The sequence below is a fragment of the Ursus americanus genome, chromosome 1 (genome assembly GCF_024610735.1).
Source record: "Ursus americanus isolate L20-20 chromosome 1, mUrsAme1.1.p, whole genome shotgun sequence".
NCBI lineage: Eukaryota > Metazoa > Chordata > Mammalia > Carnivora > Ursidae > Ursus > Ursus americanus.
The window spans coordinates 38292906-38307901 of NC_142127.1; the positions used below are offsets into that span (position 1 = coordinate 38292906).

General features: G+C 44.8%; 1 protein-coding gene across 8 annotated transcripts in view; it reads left to right on the forward strand.

Annotated features, from left to right (window-relative positions):
* PKP4 (plakophilin 4) overlaps positions 1-14996 on the forward strand; it is a 236160-nt gene that overhangs the window by 207255 nt on the left and 13909 nt on the right. For all 8 annotated transcript variants that reach the window (XM_087860912.1, XM_087860933.1, XM_087860920.1 and 5 more), the window contains exons 12-16: positions 3782-3965; positions 7129-7246; positions 8742-8933; positions 9133-9306; positions 13254-13404. In XM_087860912.1, coding sequence (XP_087717038.1) covers positions 3782-3965; positions 7129-7246; positions 8742-8933; positions 9133-9306; positions 13254-13404 — 819 coding nt within the window. The remainder of the gene's footprint in view (positions 1-3781; positions 3966-7128; positions 7247-8741; positions 8934-9132; positions 9307-13253; positions 13405-14996) is intronic.

Consider the following 14996-nt stretch of genomic DNA (forward strand, 5'->3'; position numbering starts at 1 on the left):
CTGAATGCTACAGACTTGGCAAAATAGAATCTTCCCTTTTTTTCTGGTCAAGAATAATTTTGAACATTTTTTGAGGTTATAGAAAGCCCGTAGTAGACTTTTATATAGTAGGCTGGTTTTATGATCAATAAGTCATCTCAACTGACCAAAAGATAACAGTCACCTTGTGTACTGAAGGGTTACATATTTTCAAACAATTTAACATTTTATAATCGTGTAACACCGATCTTCTCTATTTTGCCGTTTTGAGGGGTTAGGATTCTGGCGCGCTGCTGTAACTCTTAACTTCTGTTCTAGAGATGTAACAGAAATGGGATTCTCCTATCCTCAGAGCTAATATGTTGGTGGTTTCAATAACCATCTCTTTTAGTCTTCATATGAAAGGTGAGCAAAACTATGCTGGCAAATTCCTTTAAAGATCCAGGACATTGTTCTGACCTCTCCCTGTAGTTACAAACCTAAAAGACACTCCTGAATACTCAGCTTAAGAAAGGCAGGTAATAATTATGAGCTAAGTCTGACAGAAAGGAAATAAAAGGGAAATCGAAAAATAAACACATGCTATTAAATTGGGTCCATCAGTAAATATTTTTGAGCACCTGTATGTGCTCTGCATATGTGTAACAAGACTTGTAGAAGAATGGATCATGGTAGAGTATTTGTTCCTCATTATACTTGCCTAAGTGAAATTAAAATTAAGTTTAGAAATACAAGTACTCATCCTTTAAAAAATCAACATGTGGAATTTCAGTCCTACAAAATAAATGGGAGGCTAATTCATTTTGTGCAGCTTGGCTCTATGTGTAAAGCACACAATGCCTGGCACAGAGTAAAACCACAGGAAATGGTCGTGTTACTGTAGTTTATACTGATTCATGCTGTTCAGTCCCACGTAGGTAATAGTAAACAACAGAATGACATATAACTCCACTGGTCATTCTAAATGCCTGATACACGAAAGAGCAGGACAAAATTCTGGTACCTGCACAGAAAATCAGGGAAATCCACAAATATGGGAAATATCCTCTTCGTAGAAGTAGGTCTTAGCAGGAGCCAAGAGTGGAGGCAGGAACCACGAGAAACAAGATTTTCTGCCAATGATCAGAGAACTTCTAGGCATCAACTCGTAGATTCGTCGTGCTAAAGACCCACCCCTCTTCTTAGTCATGTTTTCACCTGAAGTCTGTGACTCACACTGTATCATTTTCTGTAGCTGTATATCTAATTTTATACCTATAGCCTGTAATGTAATAGGCTTTTCTTTCCATAAGCCTTGCCTTACAGTTAACTTTTATGCATTTATTCTGTGAAGTACAATGAAGCATATGAGAAAATGCAGCCCTCCCCCATGTGTTGAATTCTGTGGAGTGAGGGATTTGAAAACATGTTATCAAATTGTCAGGGGAGGTTAGGCGATGACCCTCCCCACCGACAATGTCGGGGCTGCATGCTGCCCTGCGGCTGGCTCAAGCCCCGCAGGCCCCTGCAGTACCCTGGTCCAGTATGGCTGTCCTCATTACCAAGAGTGCTGAAGCCCCACGCATGGCAGCCTTTATCACCCACCCTTCTATGTCTCAACCCACTCTTTCTTCCATCTTCTTTCCCTTCCCCGTCTTTGGGTCAGGATAACCTCCAGGGACTTGTTTTTCATCCTTACCTCCCAGGTCCCTCCCTTGGTCTTGAGTTCTCTGATACCTTTTCCCTGAAACAATGCTTTTCAAATGTCTTTCAGACATGAAACCCTTGTTTCAAACAGAAACATACAGTGTAGCCCAGTACTGAGAACAGATAAGTACGGAGCCACTCTGGGTGAACTGGGGTGGGGATCTAGTCCTCCTCCCGCCACACCTCACGTGGCTGCACTGAGAGAGTCCAGCGAAACCTCCAGGAAACAGGTAGTACCACCTCCCTAGATTAAAACCTCCCTGGATTAAAACCATTTGATTTAGAAACTGACGGCCAATTCTATCAGAATCCATGGGAAAATAGCTCTATCTGAGGAACTGAAGTTCATTCCATAAGCGCCCCAGTGTGTGCTGCATTCTCAGCTAGAATGCATCTGTTGTTTGCCGCATGATAATTATATAAGCAGACGTCTGTCATGGTGGACAGAACAAGCCTTCAGAGACAAAGCAAGGTCCATCCTTTTCCTGATTCCAAACTGTCTAAACCTCACTCCCATTTGGGGCCTAACTAGATGAACCACTGCTGAGACTGAGGTCCTTTGGTGATGGTGAGCTAACCCACCCCGAAGGGTGGGAGCAGAGAAAGGGCGAAAGTCCTTGGGAAACAAGGGTAAGCCCATCCAGCCAGGTCCAGAAGTCAAAGGCAAGTGAAGGAGGAGAGGAGCCAGGCACCGGGTGGAGCAGGCCAGAGCCCAAGCATCAGCCTCCATCACCGGCCACTCCCTGTGCAGTGTGGATAGGTCAGGGTGATGTGCAGGGAAGGGGCCGTCCTCTCTGGGCTCGGTCAGAGTATCAGTTTGCTATCTGCAGCTCAGGCCCTGTGCTTGTACTGCTTCCTCCAGAAGGAAAAGCTCCTGTCAGCTCTCTCACGCCTCGCTCCTTTGTAAAGGTCCCTGCAGTTTCTCCAGGCCCCGAGAAGGCTGGGCGGACAGTTTGCTGCTACCGGGCACTGGAGCAGCCGTCCTCCCCACACTCTCGATCAGTCACGTTCACAAGCCTCGCACGCTCCCACGGAAGTGGGCAGATCTTGCCAACTCCTTCCCCTCCCCAGGGCTTCAAGCGTTTTGTGTGTTGATAATTGTACAAGCGCTGTACAGGCTTTTGAGCGTCTTGTCAAGGCGGCATCAGGAGTGCAGGGCTCTGCGGGACCTCAGTACCAGCTGCGCCGCCTCTCCTCGCCCTCCTTTCCTCTGACTCGGGGAAATGCAGGGATGTGCAAATGACATAGAGTAGGTTCAATCTTGAATTTGCTCTAACTTCTAAAAGAGTAATTCTTAGCAAGTATGTGTGCTGTAACAATCATTTAACCCACTTCATAGTTGACACAGAAAAGAAGACACTCTAATATGCTTACAATTTAAATACCGCCCTAATAAGCTACCTTCAAGGTCTGTCGTCCCAGCAATCCTGATGTGAATTACAATATGAGGGACTTAACGTGTTGTTAGTCTCACCTACATCCAAAAAGGCACGGCAGTAACTTGCACCTGGTAATACAACTCTTAATGTGGAAATAAAGATGTTTAGACCTCGTCTGAATGAGGGAGACGAGCAGACGTAACCACCGTCTTAGGTACGTCGCTGCAAGCGTATTTAAGCTTGAGCTTCCCAGTAGAAAAGGAAGCATGATACAGAGAAACGTGTCAACCTTTTGAGAAAGAGAAATTGTTTCCAAGTACTAAATTGTAAAATCGGTTTGTCACACAGAACCCTGAACATAAGGGATGATGCGTTGAATGACAGCTTTACGACAGTCACAGATGCGTCATACTCATGACCCTTGGTTGGATCGTGCCCCTTCCCCTCCAAGAGTAGCTCTAATTTGCTTTGCAGAAGCCTCAGTCATCCTGTCTGGTAGATGCGTAGGCTGTAAAACTTCAGAGGAGGACTGCCAGAGCTGTGTAATACGCTGCCAGACGCTCACATGTGTTCGCTCAGCATTTATTAGAGGTCCATCCCCTGCCTGGTTGCAAATTCAGGCCATAGATTAGATTTGGAACAGACCGAGTTCACATCACTTGGGGCTGCTATGTTTTATTCCTAAACCTGCAGGATCTCTAGTTGATGGTTTGATTTTTTTAAATCTCATTTTTTAGGAGTTCTTTGGAATTTATCTTCATGTGATGCTGTAAAGATGACAATCATTCGAGATGCTCTCTCAACCTTAACAAACACTGTGATCGTTCCACATTCTGGGTGGAATAACTCTTCTTTTGATGATGATCATAAAATTAAATTTCAGACATCACTCGTTCTACGTAATACGACAGGTTGCCTGAGGTAAATTCTTTTTTCTTTCCAATTAATTCTTTGATTAAATAAGGGTAAGTTGATTTTAGAAGGATTTACTTCACTTTATAAACATTTACCTACATTTCCAAGTTTGTTTCAAAATTTAGGCCACTGGACTCTTATCCTGTGAGGAAAATACCATGAGTACGGACTAGTGGCCTGAAAGACATTATCTGATAAATGACTCTTCTGTGGATTAGTAAAAAGGGCCCTTTCAGTCTGAAATTACTGCCAAAATTCCAGTGTTTTCTACTTTAACAACATTTTTCTGGTTATTACATCCTGACTGCTAATGTGTTTGCAGCCTGGTTTTTGTTTAAATTCAAAATGTGATGGTAAAAACCTTCTTGCTTTTAAAAGGTGCAAAAAAGGTGTGTGGTTTAAACAGTTGTTGGGTTTGAGTTTTATAAATAAATGAAAATGAGCCCAAATACTATTTTAAGTCATTATCTGTAGCATATGAAATTCACACATGCTCCTTGAAGTGTGGACAGGAGAGTTTTATAAATAAATGAAAATGAGCCCAAATACTATTTTCAGTCATTATCTGTAGCATATGAAATTCATACAGGCTCCTTTAAGTGTGGACAGGAGTGCTTACTTTTGCCATTAATACTCATCAGTTCAGTTTCCACCCAGTGTCCCAAGTGTACAGTGCTCTGGGAACTTGAAACGGAAGCCTTGGGGCAGAGTGGCACAGTGACACTGAGAGATAGCCTGGCTTCCTGCCCCATTCGGAGCCTCAGTTTCCTCACCCTGAGAATAGGGGTAACAAAACCATCTCACAGTCGTGAAGAATGAGCTCATATAAAGTGCTCAGTGAGTGGCTGACACACAGTGGGTGCTATCTAACGTTTAAGCCACACATCCCAGCATCTGTGTAACAAGTCGAAAGATGGGGAGGGAGCCTGGGCTGCTGCTTGGAGGCGGCACTGTTAGGACAAGTGACTGTCAGCCCCCTTGCTGTGGGCGGATGATAAGAGTCAGGATCCTGGGAAACAGGCCAGCTCCCTAACTCAGACGCGTGCATCAGAGGGCAGATTGTATCACCTCCTGATGATCTGTGGAAGGAGCGTCTCATCCTTTCTGTGCTCCTGGATCCAGGGAGGCTGTGATGGCTCCTCGGCCAGCCTGCCAGGCTTCCCAGAGACAGGACACACCAGTCCGGCTCCCCCAGTGGTTCAGGGCTATAAGCATGTTTGGTGCATGCCCTCTGCGGGAGATCAATGATGAACAAGACAGGTCCCTGCTCTGAGAGAACCATATTCTTTTGAGGAAAACAAATAAGAAAATAACAGTATGTGCCATGATGATGTAAGTTATGAGGAGATGATTTTGATGGTCACGTGGCCCCTCACAGGAAGTGAAAGTGAAGTCCAACCACCAGGAGCTGCTTATTTGAGGGTGGGGTGGGGTCAGGAGGACTCCTTGTTTTAGCAAAGGGAACAAGTAGCGTAATGGCTCTGGGGCAAAAATGGGCTTATGGCTGGAGCTTAATGGGCGAGGCACAGAGTGGTACCAGATTATGTAGGATTTTTGAAGTCAGAGGAAGGAGTTTATAGTTTATTCCAAGTGCCTTGGGAAACCGTCAGAGGGCTTTAATCTCGGGAGTAGTAGGACTGGATCCTGGCTTTAGTGTGAAGACTGAACAAGGGCAAGAGTAGAGATAGGAGCCCGAGGCTATTACAGCAATCCAGCGAGATCACGACAGTGGCCTAGCCCAGGTGCTGGTGCGAGGTAGGAGATAGGGGGTATTTTTGTGGAGGGAGAGCTAATACGTAAGTCTTTGCCTGGGTGAATCACTTGGGAGCACAGGAAGAAGAAAAGGTGGAGGGATGAGCAGTTGAGAGTTTTGACCGTGTCCACTTTGAGATGTCTCATTAGCTATCCATGTAGTAATACCAGGAAAGCAGTTGGATAAAGGAGCCTGGGGTTTTATCGAGGGGTCAGCCTAAAGGTAGATGTTTGGGAGTCATGCGTGGGCCCATAGGTTGTATTAAAGCCAAGCAACAGAAGGAGACCACCCATAAGAATATAAAGATAAAGACAAGAAGGGACCAGAGTAGTCCTGGGCACTCCAGAGGGACCCACCAGCAAAAGAGACTGAGAAGAAAAGGCAGCAAGATAGGAGGAAAACCAAAGAAGTGAAGGGTCCTGGGGGATTGTAAAGGAATGGAAGATGGCAACTGTTGGGTGCTGCTGAGAAGCGACGCAAGATAAGAGCAGAGGAGGGACCATGGGTGACACTGTCTCTCTGGCCCCAGAAAAATAAAGAAAAATCATTCCAAATCCCACTTACTTGGCCTAAGTTTTTGCAAAATCTCAGAGTTAGCCTAGAACCCTTGTTAATAAGACATAAAATAATCCTTAAAATTTAGTATCAATTCATGAAGGCAAACTGATATAGAAAATTTCAATATGGAGGCACCTGGCTGGCTCAGTCGGTTGAGCATGCTACTCTGGATCTCAGGATTGGGAGTTCAAGCCCTACATTGGGTGTAGAGATTATTTAAAAATAAAATCTTTAAAAAGAAGAAAGTTTTAATATGGATAAGACTAAAACCAATTTTCAGGGTTTTTATATTTGGAAAAATTATAACGTAAGTAAATGTCCATATTTAATTTGAATGGTTATACAAGAAATGACATTTCTTCTGTAAATTCAGGAAGCATTTGTGACCACCTATTATAGGCAGAACATAATAGGTGCAGGGGACTGCCAGCCCTGGTGGCCCAACAGGGGAAGCAGAGCATGTCTAGAAATAACAACCATGGCTAACAGACATTGCAGGCACTTTTCGAATTGCTTTATATGGAGCCTCTCTTCCTCACACGACCCTATGAAGTGATCATATTATTCTCCCCTTTTTACGTACGAGGAAACTGAGGAGGATAGACCCCAAAACAATTTTTAGGAGCTTAGAAAGTGGTGTGTCGTAGGAGGAATACAGAGTCCAGATGGGCCTGCTCCCTTCTCTCTGGGTGGATAACGAGGGGCTAGTTACTGTGAGTTCTCACGATGTTAAGATGTCTCCTCACGGATCTACGTGGCCGCTGTCTGTCGCCCGATCTCTCAGATGGTAGGTAAGGCTCCGTGGCTAAGGAGTGAGCTGTTCATCTCAGCAGCTCCCATGTGTCTCTGCCCATTCAGGAACCTCAGCTCCGCGGGGGAGGAAGCCAGGAAGCAAATGCGCTCCTGCGAGGGGCTGGTGGACTCGCTGCTGTACGTGATCCACACGTGTGTGAACACCTCCGATTACGACAGCAAGGTCAGTGCTGGCCGGCCGCGCGACGGGCGTGACGGCAGATGACAGCGGCTGCCCGACGCTGCTCCTTGCATGCCGCTGATTCTTTCTGGAATTCCTGAGCCTTTCCTACTCATTACACTACACTCCAGATGAAAGGGAGTCTCTCTAAAAATTACAAATTAACAGGGACATGACAGTTCAAGAAAAGAGCCGTAAAACCATGAAAACTGAGTGACTCCGTGTGGCCAAGGACTAAGCACAGGGGGCAGGGCCCAACTTTCTTGTGGTTCTCTTGGGCTGATTGTCACTGCGATTGCCCCTGCTGCTGTTGCCTCCAGTTGTGTCCCCTGTGGCTAGAATCCGATCCATCTATATTTGAGTAGCTAGTGAATAAACATTCCTGGTCGAGGCACCACCAACCTCTCTAGCCCCAGTGCAGGCCATAGCCCCCACCCCACACCCCATCCACCACTTGGGTACCCTTCTCAACATCCCCCGTCTTACCCTCTGACCCCTCCCTCTGTTGCCCTGCTGGTTAGTCTGTTCCCAGTAGGAGCCCCTTCTGTTCCCCTCCTGTTTTCCCCATCCTTGCCCTAGCACAGGGCATTCTACTTATTATTTTTTAGCTGTGACAACCATCTAGGATCTGCCCCAGGAGCAGGGGCTGAGGAAGGTGGCAAGACACAGGAAGGAGGGACTGAAAGTGTCAGGAGTTCCAAGGTAGGCCAGGTATTGGCTTTTCAGGACGGGCTAGATAAGGAGAGGCCGGAAGTAAGTCTTGTGTCATAAACATGGGTCTGAGAGAGAAAAGAGGGATGAGTGACAGCCTCAGGGAGAAGGTAGGGGAAGAGTTCAAGGTTTTTATTTGAATCTTGTTGAACCAAAAAGATCTGTAGATGAAATTGAGAGGAGTAAGCAGGTTGGAAGGAGAGCTTCCTGGGAAGAGCCGAGCTTGGTTTTCGGCGCTCTCAGTGAAGTGACAGCCTCCCGGTCGGAGGTGTGATGCGCACTGTAAGAAGCAAAAGACCGCGTACAGAAGGCAAAATGTCACAGAGACCGTGGAACTTTTTCCACAGAGAGAGGGGAGAGTTTGGAGATGGACGGGAAGGCCAAAGATGGGACTTGAGGGGAGGGCCTTCCCCAAAGATGGGGTGACTCTCACCTCTTGTCATGGCGAAGAAGGAGGAGTGAGGCTCTGGCAACTTGGGTGGGGCTGTGCCGCTGCGGCAACGGTGAAGCAGAAACGCTGGGCGTTTTCTCTTCCAGAGCCTTGCACGTTTTAATCAGCACGAAGTCAGATCCGCAGACGCAGTCAGGGTGGCTCTGCACTGTCTCACTCGGGTATCCCACAAAAATTCTAGAATCATAATTCTTTCCCTAGATTATTTCAGGTTCCCAAAAGTAAAAGAGCGGTCCTCTCGTATTCTGATTGACTTAGGTCCCTGCTGCTCGGCACAGAAGCGTTTTGCAGTAACGCGCTACGATGGTTTTAATTACCCGCCGTGTTGGTTTTCAGACTGTGGAGAACTGCGTGTGCACCCTGAGGAACCTGTCCTATCGGCTGGAACTGGAGGTCCCACAGGCCCGGCTGCTGGGGCTGAGTGAGCTGGATGACTTACTAGGAAAAGAGTCTCCCAGCAAGGACTCGGAGCCAAGCTGCTGGGGGAAGAAAAAGAAAAAGAAAAAGAGAACACCCCAAGAGGATCAAGTTAGCATTTTATTTGACATGAAACTCTAAGGTTTCATTTTTCTGGGAGTAAGAAATCACATATTTGGCAAGAAAAGAAAATTTCTCATTATATAGTTTTTCTGCCTAACTATAGCTGAATCCAGCAGAGAGGAATGTTTTGAAGTATTGGAGATGGTGTTCATTTGCTTCCATTTCACGTGTGCTCTTTGTCTTTCAGTGGGATGGAGTTGGTCCTATCCCAGGACTGTCAAAGTCCCCCAAAGGGGTTGAGATGCTGTGGCATCCATCAGTGGTAAAACCATATCTGACTCTTCTAGCAGAAAGTTCCAACCCAGCCACCTTGGAAGGCTCTGCCGGATCGCTCCAGAACCTCTCTGCTGGAAACTGGAAGGTATGATATCCTCCCCGGGGTCCACACTTCTTTCTGTCTGTGCAGCCAGACCAACAGTGAAGGTGAAAGGGACACAGCTGTTAGGACAAAAAGGCGGGGGGCGATAGCAGTTGGCTCTGGGCTCAAAGATGAATGTGACACAGCCCCCCTGTACAGACTGAAGGCCAGCAAGAAAAATGTTCAGATCAAGTCAGTACAGTGTAGGATATGTGGTAAACACGGGGTATGTGTGTTGTGCAGTCTTAAAAGAGGACCTCTAACCCAGTCTGGCAGGTAGGAGAAAGGCAAAGAGGGGAGCCAAGAAGTAGGGAAGGTTTCCTGGAGAGATGGTGCTGCCCAAATGGAATCTTTCAAAATGAGCAGAAGTAAGCCAGCAAAGTCTAAGGTTGGGGCTGTAGAGGGAATGATCCAGAGAACGGGTCAAGAGAAGAAAGGCCTTGAGGTGAGAAAAGGACAGTGTGGTGGGTGGAGACTGCAGGATGGTTGCTGGGGCATCAAGGGCAGTGCAGGCATGGCCCGGGTTGGACCGTGGATAGGCCTGACGGCCAAGCATCCGTAGCTAGGATGTGACATGCAAACCACAAGGGCCAGTAAAAGGGTTTAAGCAGACAGGTGACACACATGTGGATACTGTTGGGTCCCTTCTGCCGCGGTGCAGAAGGTGAATTCAAAGAAGAGGAAAGTAGAGGCTGGGATTCTGTGCTGAACACGCCAGGGGCCTAAGTTAGAGCTGAGCAGGACGGCGCTTGCAGCGGAAGGGGCTGCTGTTCCTCTCTCAGACGCTTATACAGAACATACGAATGGCAAAAGTTACGACATCTCCTTAAGGTGTATGACTTCTTTATGAAAATTGAAAGTGGCTTCCTACTGTTACCACTGTAAGAGGTTCTCAAAACTTTTTAATCATCATCTACTAACTTCCCAGATAATCCTTTTCTGAAATACTTTCAAACTCTAAATATTTCCTGACAAGTGTATTTTTTTTTTCTTGTTTCAAGTTTTTATTTAAATTCTAGTTAGTTAACACATAGTGTAATATTGGTTTTGGGAGTAGAATTTAGTGATTCATCACTCACATATAACACCCAGGGCTCATACCAACAAGTGCCCTCCTTAATGCCCAACACCCATTTAGCCCATCCCCCTACTTTCTCTCCAGCAGCCCTCAGTTTGAGCTCTATAGTTAAAGAGTCTCGAATGGTTTGCCTCCCTCTCTTTTTTCATCCTTCCCTTATGTTCATCTGTTTTTGTTTCTTAAATTCCACATATGTCTGAAATCATATGGTATTTGTCTTTCTCTGACTGACTTATTTCACTTAGCATAATACACTCTAACTCCACCCACGTTATTGCAAATGGTAAGATTTCATTCCTTCTTATGGCTGAGTAATATTCCATTGTGATATATACATATACACCAGAGCTTTTTATCCATTCATCAGTCGATGGACATTTGGACTCTTTCCATAGTTAGGCTATAAACATCGAGGTGCATGTGCCCCTTTGAGTCACTGTTTTTGTGTTCTTTGGGTAAATACCTAGTAGTGTAGTTGCTGGGTCATAGGGTAGTTCTTTTTTTCTTTTTGAGGCACCTCCATACTGTTTCCCAGAGCGGCTGCACCAGTTTGCATTCCCACCAATATCTGTTGTTTCCTGTGTTGTTAATTTTAGCCATTCTGACAGGTGTGAGGTGGTATCTCATCATGATTTTGATTTGCATTTCCCTGTTGATGAGTGAGGTTAAGCATCTTTTCATGTGTCTGCTGGCCATTTGTATGTCTTCTTTGGAAAAATGTCTGTTCATGTCCTCTGCCCATTCTTAACTGGATTATTTGTTTTTGGGTGTTGAGTTCAATAAGTTCTTTATAGATTTTGGATACTGACCCTTTATCAGATACATCATTTGCAAATATCTTCTCCCATTCCATAGGTTGCCTTTGAGTTTCCTGACAAGGGTATTTTAGTAGAGTTATTATAATGCTTGTTTTTGGCTACTTCCTCCACCACCACCTCCCAAAATGAGAATCTTTTGGCCACTGTATTATCCATGAAAGTGAAAAGCATTGGTCAGACTAGGTGTGGTTTGTTTCATGCAGTCAACTACTATAATGAATGTGTACAGATATTTGTGGCCTAGTGCTAAGCCAGCATGGTTATCTGTTATTGTTATTCTTAATTAACGTGCTAATAGCTCAGCATCTAAGTGCTGGCTCTGGAGCCAGACCCCTTGGTTTTGAATCCTCGCCCTTCCACTTACTAGCTAGGGGCTTTGGATCTTTCTTTCCTCAATTTCTTCATCTGTAAAATGGAGGTAATACCAACCTCATGAGGTGGTTGTGAGAGTGAGATAATAAATGTGAAGGACCTAGGACAGTGGGCGGCGCATAAGTATTCATAAATATTTATGTTGGTGACCCAATGTTCACATTCAGTTTCTTTTGACCCAAGAGATACATTTGATGCCAATAAAAAGAGACAATAATTGAAATAGATGTGATTTGAGTTGCGTTTATTTCACTTCTCGAGTCATTTAGTGAATGAAAATTACATGGCAGGTTCATTTAAAATATAAATATTACATTAAAATCACTTCAAAACTATCTAAAATAATCAAAATATTAGGTCCTCATTAAGAAAACAAGATAATCATAGCCACACACAGATGTTATCAAGTCAGAAGCTGTTTTGGGAGTGGTGATGACTCTAGTGCCCCCGAACGGAAACACTCTGGGCTAGGCTGGGCCAGGTGGTCTCCAGGTGAGACAGGTGTTGGCTCTGTCCTTGCAGATTTCAGAGAGAAGTTGAGGAAGCTGCCTGGGTGCTTTAGTCTATAGCAAGTCATGTATTCCATTTCCTCCACCCCCACAGATTTCATTTGATTTAGAAAATCAAGTATTTGTTTCATATGAAGAATGTTAATAGGATCTTTGAAATGCATCTTTTCCTCTTACTTGAATTATTAAAGTAATCTATTCTGTTGGTATTCAAGAAACCGGGTGGTCAATCATATATTTTAATGTTCAAAATAACACAGAGGGTTGGCGGATCTTCGTCCACATGTCCTGACCACAGCAGGAAAGGATTAGATGTTTACGAGCAACATTTTTCAATTCTCTTAAATTTTGAAAAACAGTTTGCATTGGTAAAAAATGTCAATAAAAACTCAAAACAAGATTAAAGACCCAATTTTCAAATGCTACTTTTTTTTTTTTTGGTTATTTCCCTGATGACTTAGCTAGCGTTCATTTCCAATTCAAATGGTACACATGCTGACTCGCTGAACAGACTTGCCTCATAGCCACAAAAGAATTTCTTGACTCTGAATTAAAAAAAGAACCAGCAAACTAATCTTGCATAAGAAAGCATTTTGCACACAAATATACTTTTTCACCAGTCTGTATGAATTATGATGCTCGGTATTTCTGGAGAATTCCTTTTCTTCTGAGGCAAGGGCTTTTTTTCAGTCAATCTCTTTGAAAGGTTACTGAACTCTAAATATTGTTGCAGAGCATATAGGAAAAGAATGTACTGTTGGAGACAGGTTCTCCTATAATGTGTGCTAATCACTACCGTCTCTGCCATCCTATTATAGCCTCTGGACCTGGCATGGGGCCAATTGCAGAGAAGACCCAAGATGCTTCCGTAATCATGTTTATGTATCTGAGGCAGAAAGCAATCACTGCCTTCTCTCTTCTGCACAAAAATATATGGCAGATGGTGGTTAGAGATTTTTAGGCTTTAGGATTTCTTTTTAAATCAGTCATCCTACCCTGTCTTTATCCCTAACTGTAGTTTTTTCTTCACTAGACACCACAGATTTAATCTCCGACTGAAAAGAAAACATTTAATCTATTAGTTTATCTTCTGGAAACATCTTTTTTAGGTGACAGTAACATCTGAGAGTTGAACTCTGTTTTATACTACTCTTGGCTTGTTTCACTCACTAGTTTGCAGCGTACATCCGGGCAGCTGTCCGCAAAGAAAAAGGGCTCCCCATCCTTGTAGAACTTCTGAGAATGGATAATGATAGAGTCGTTTCTTCGGTGGCAACTGCCTTGAGGAATATGGCGCTAGATGTTCGCAACAAGGAGCTCATAGGTATGTTCTGGTGACAAGGTAAGTTATAAAGAAAAAGCAGCTACATATATAAAACTAGGGGTGCCTGGGTGGTTTAGTCATCTAAGCATCTGACTCTTGATCTCAGCTCAGGTCTTGATCTCAGGGTCGTGAGTTCAAGCCCTGCCTTGGGCTCCACATTGTATGTGGAGCCTACTTTAAAAAAAAAAAAAAAAAACTCTTCTTTTGATTTATAAAAATATGACATTTAAAGTGATCAGCAGCCGAGTTCTACCCTACAGTTTCCTGACATATTTGTATACCCTCTGTGCTGTCTATCCTTTGTGACCGTTCCTTTTCAGCCTGAGGCAGGCTCATCAATTAAACATTGATCAGGGACGGAAAATTTTCAAAAAAGGTAGCAATTTCACTTATACATTACAACACTGTTTGATAGATTTGGCATCTCTGTTTCCCAAGAGAGGTTCATTTCCTGAGCAACAAAAGAAGCTAATTCTCACTTTCTGATTTTTGAGGCTGAGATCTGCTAATTTACCAACACTACCATGTTCTAAATAAAAAAGAAATGACATAAATGGTTTGTAGCTTTTCCCTCTCAGATTTGTTTAAGTGTTCATGCTAAGGCAAAACCACTGTCCCAAGGCCATTTCCACCCCAGGGCAGGGTCAGGACTAGGCTAGAGCAAGTGAGGCACACAGGGGTGTAAAATGGTAGGAGGCAAATGTAGGGTTGGCCAAATGTAGGGTTGGCACTCGCATGAACCTGACACTGAGCACCTCTTCAAGTCTGACACCCTCGACGGCTTAGCTGGCTTGCCTCCAAGGCCAAATGTAGGGTTGGCACTCGCATGAACCTGACACTGAGCACCTCTTCAAGTCTGACACCCTCGACGGCTTAGCTGGCTTGCCTCCAAGGCCACTGCCGCACTCAGAGTATATAGTACAGGGTAGAGGAAAGATCAGAGACTCTCCAGTTGACCTCAAGTGAAACCCTGGATCTGCTTCTCACTAGCTCTGTGACCTGGGGTGTCCTGTGGTGAGCCCACCCAGCTTGAATTCTTTCATCTAAATTTGATAACTCTTTCTCAGCCCTATCTCTGAAAGGGAGCCGACCACCCTGCTGTCTTTACCATGGGTTTGCTGTGCAAATCAAACAAGAGGATGAAGCAGCTCCTTATAAAACGCAGAGCCCCACAGCTGATGACAGGCCGGGAGCGGGGGAGGGATCTGACAGGATCTTTTTTTTTTTTTTTTTTTTTTTTTTAAGATTTTATTTATTTATTTGACAGAGAGAGGCAGCCAGCGAGAGAGGGAACACAAGCAGGGGGAGTGGGAGAGGAAGAAGCAGGCTCATAGCGGAGGAGCCTGATGTGGGGCTCGATCCCATAACGCCGGGATCACGCCCTGAGCCGAATGCAGACGCTTAACCGCTGTGCCACCCAGGCGCCCCGATCTGACAGGATCTTAGGTGGATTAGTGAATAGGGATTGAACTCGTTAAAATATGCCTGTCCTGAGGGAGGGGAGACAAAGATGGAGAGAGGAAGAGAGACAGAGAACAAGGGCAATAATATTTACCTTACAGAGGATTCACTGTGGCAGCTTACACGAACGC